The 3,813-nt window shown below is 55.9% G+C and overlaps 1 protein-coding gene across 1 annotated transcript in view; it reads left to right on the forward strand.

Moving 5' to 3' along the window:
• CEP72 (centrosomal protein 72) overlaps positions 1–3,813 on the forward strand; it is a 38,116-nt gene that overhangs the window by 26,716 nt on the left and 7,587 nt on the right. Inside the window, exons 8-9 of the mRNA XM_012556637.1 lie at positions 1,778–1,901; positions 2,968–3,164. Coding sequence (XP_012412091.1) covers positions 1,778–1,901; positions 2,968–3,164 — 321 coding nt within the window. The remainder of the gene's footprint in view (positions 1–1,777; positions 1,902–2,967; positions 3,165–3,813) is intronic.

The following is a 3,813-nucleotide window of genomic DNA, read 5'->3' on the forward strand; positions in this document are numbered from 1 at the left end:
GGAGGTCAGACATACCTCCACCTTCCAACCTTTTTACCAATTGTGACACCAGCTATCCCTCCCATGGCATTCTCTACTTCTCTGCTGGGATCAATAACTCCTTGCAACGGCCACACAGACCATAGTCACAGTTATGGGGTTTATTAGGGAAGCAACAGGTTACTGTTCAGGTTCAGGAATGTTCAGGATCAGGACAGCCTCTTCTCAGCTATGCCCACAGGCAGGTCTGTCTGTGGCCTTCCGCTGCTCAGCCTAGTCTTTGCCCTGCGTGGGCAAGTGTTACAGAGCTCTCTTAGCTCTGCCCGTAAGTGCCTAGACTCAACCTACTTTGCTAGTATGCCTCAGACCGAAGGCGCTGAGCTCTAGCTCCATGAGTTGGCAAACCTAGCTCCACCAAGTGCCAGGAGGTACGCTATTCCACCAGCAAGCCTCCTGCCTGAAGGCACTCAGCTTTCTTGCTCCGTGGGCCAGGAAGCCCACCATGCTGTCTCCCGCCAATCTCCTGCTTCCGCTGTCGCTGTTTATCTGCCACTGCTTCTCACTGTCTCTGGTGTTACAGCTTTCTTTTTCTGTCTTCTGGATCTAGGAGGTTCTCAGCACAGGGGTCCCAGGTCCAAAGGACGTGCTCCACTCCTGGCTGTTCTTTCTTGGTGGTGAGATCCTCTCTCTCTTCCCACCTCTGGGATGGCTCATTTTAAGCCTAACAAGATGGCAAAACTGACCAATCCCCTCGTTAGGGTTCCATACACCTTATTTACATTATTTACATGGCACCCATAAGGGTGCCATGCATCTTATTTACATTATTAGCAAGCTATCCAGTCCCCTTGGTAGGCCACAAGCACATCATTTGCATAGTCCCACTCAGTCATTTGGTGGAAGTTACAAAGACTGTGGCTAGAAGGGCTGTATTAAGTAATTCACTGCACCACACTCCACATCTGTGTGTGATACACACCTGCGTGCGACCTCGCATCTGTGTGTGACCCCACACCTGTGCTCCCCTCACCTGTGTGTGACTCTGCACCTGTGCATGACTTCACACCTGTGTGCAACCCAGGACTGGATTAAGGCATGTGGCAGCCCCTCCTCAGCATACACATTCGAATGGGTTATGTGGGTTATAGATATACGTGTGTGTGTGTGTGTGTGTGTGTGTGTGTGTCTTAGCTATCCATGATGTAACGTCTTTTTAAACATGATTATAATATTAGTAATCGAATGCAAAAGTGGTGTCTGCCATTTTAGTGGAATGAGATGAACCGGATTATAAAAGTTTTAGTAGATGCAGGGTACTAAGATTTTTACTATATACAACATTTTCTACGAAAAGAATATTCCACGTATTCTACAACACAGAAAATGAGTCAGTGAACTGAGTTGTTTCAGAAATCAATATAAAATTCTCGTGATCTCCCACGATGAAAAATGGACTGTCACCAGCCCCACCATGCGTCCCTCTGTGGACAGGCTTGGGTGTCCAGATAAGCCCAGGGCTCCCCTGGCTCAGATGGAAACTGGGATTATGGGCATCAGCACTGTGTCCACATAGCTCCTTTGTAAAGCCTCCCGACTCCACCTGTTGTCCCTGGGACATGGGGTGCCCTCATCACTATCCCAGGACATGGCAGTGAGTGCGCACATGAGGGCACGGGGACAGATGGAGCCAGCATGAGGGTGTTGGGTGCGTCGTGGGCAGGCAGGCCCTTGTGTTGGGCCCTGTTGGGTCTAGCACTCAGTCATCTGTGACCTGAGGTGTTGAGTTCTCTCCCTGCAGCACGTGGCAGCCCCCCCTGGGAGGACAGCAGCCCTGGAGGCAGAGCTCCTGGAAGCCCTCCTGGACCTGGTGGACAGGCACTGGGGAGGCCGCAGGTCCCTGCATGGCAACGAAGCATTCCTGGGTGAGGTGGGCGGCCATGCACAGGGGTGGCAGGGGGAGAGTGTGGGGTCAAGGGTCACTGGGCTGCCGTCGTGTGAGACATGAGCCGACGGGGCATGCTGCATGCGAGTCAGAACCTCCCGCTGCCACACGGCCGCTTCCTCGGCTCTCGGAGGGTTCTGCTTGTCTCTTCCCTGGAGCTGAGCCTGCAGGTACCGTGCAGTGAGGTCTGCGCCTGCTGTGCTCTGGTCTGGAGGACACCTGCCACATCAGATTGCAGAGACGTCGTTCCCTGGGTGGGCAGTCCAGGTCCCCGCTCTTATGTGGGGTCTGGAGAGATTGGGAAGCTCTGCGTCCACCACCTTCTCTGGGTCCTCAAAACGTGCTGCTGACTGTGTGCAGGACCAGGGTTTGCGGGACTTGGCATGGCATCAGGCCAGGAATGGCTCCTCTGGAGAGGACGTGGGAGTGAAGGAGCACTGGGCCATCAGGCTGTGGCCGCGTAGCCACCTTGGCCTTGGTCGCAGTGAGGATGAGGAGATGCCATGGCTGACATTGCCTTCCCCCCCATAGCCGGGGGACTCAGCCCTGCCTAGTCTGCGGCCCTGCTGCTCCCAGAGGTGGGAGCCCTGATCCTGACTGCACGCCAACACTCCTGCAGTCCCAGGGTCTTTGGGGCCCTCAGTGTCTTCTGCCTGTGCGCAGCAGCAGGAGGGTGGGCTGTGTGGCCCAGTCCTGTGTCTGGCCGCCCTCGGCCCTGTCTGGGGTGGCCCTTCAGGTCCAGGTCCCTGGGCGGGCCGGAGCACCAGCAGCACTTGTGGAAGGGCCTGAGCAAGCGTCGAGGCGAACAACGCCTTCTAGACAGAGCTTCTGTGGCAGCCTTCTCGGAACCACCCTCCCCATGAGTGGACGCAGACAAGCCCAGGGTGGTGATTCCGGCATAAGGCGTCTCAGCTTCCCTGTGCCAGCCCAGAGCTCGGGACTGTTTTTGAGGCCCATAGCCTGCACTGTTTAAAATATACTGAAAGCAGCTTGCTCCTATTTCCTCTAAGTACTAGGGCTACTGTCATGTTTGGTTTTTTTCCCAGCTCAGGCGAGACACATTTTGTCATCTGTTCAAGCACTCACAGCGGCTCAGGACAAGGCAGTGCCCGAGAGTGAGGAGATTAGCTACCTGTCCCTGGAGATCGAGTCTCTGCACGGCCACCTGGCCGAGCAGCAGCAGCAGCACAGCGCCCAGATGAGCGAGCTGCGGCTGGAGCTGGAGGCTGCGCGGAGGGAGACGGTGAGCCCTGGTCCCCTTGTCCGCTCTTGGAACAGATACCCTGACTGCCCGGCCCCTGACCCGCCGTCAGGCTCTGCCTCAGAGACCCTGATGCCGAGTCCAGCAACTGTCCCACCACGTGGCTGGCTGTGTAACACTCACCAGCCCTAGGACGCGGTGCTGTGGAAATCGCAGGATCTCAGTTGTCCCCGTCGTGCCCACTGGGGCCAGGCTGTCCTGCCTCCTGGAAGGGGGAGGAGGGGGTGAGGAGGAGGGGCTGAATGGGAGAGATGCAGTGGGGCTGCTGTGACAGTCTGTGTCCTCAGTGCTCCCCTGACCCAGGCACCACACAGGCTGAGCCAGGAGGAGAAAGGTCCATTTGCAATCTTGCTGGCTGCCATCCGGTCGGCCCCCGGCTCATGGCGACCCCGTGCGCAACGGAACAAAACTCTACCTGGTCCTGCGTCATCCCTGTGATGGGTGAGGATTGTACCCTTGTGTTCCACAGGGGTTTTAGTGGCTTATTTTTTGGAAGTAGATTGCCAGGCCTTTCTTCCAAGGAACCTCTAGATGGACTTGAACCTCCAGCCTTTCAGTTAGCAGCCAAATGCGCTAACAGTTTGCACACTTACTTGTGGTTTAAGGAGCCTTGGTGGCACAATAGTTAAGC

This window comes from Trichechus manatus, unplaced genomic scaffold (genome assembly GCF_000243295.1).
Source record: "Trichechus manatus latirostris isolate Lorelei unplaced genomic scaffold, TriManLat1.0 scaffold00072, whole genome shotgun sequence".
Taxonomy (NCBI): domain Eukaryota; kingdom Metazoa; phylum Chordata; class Mammalia; order Sirenia; family Trichechidae; genus Trichechus; species Trichechus manatus.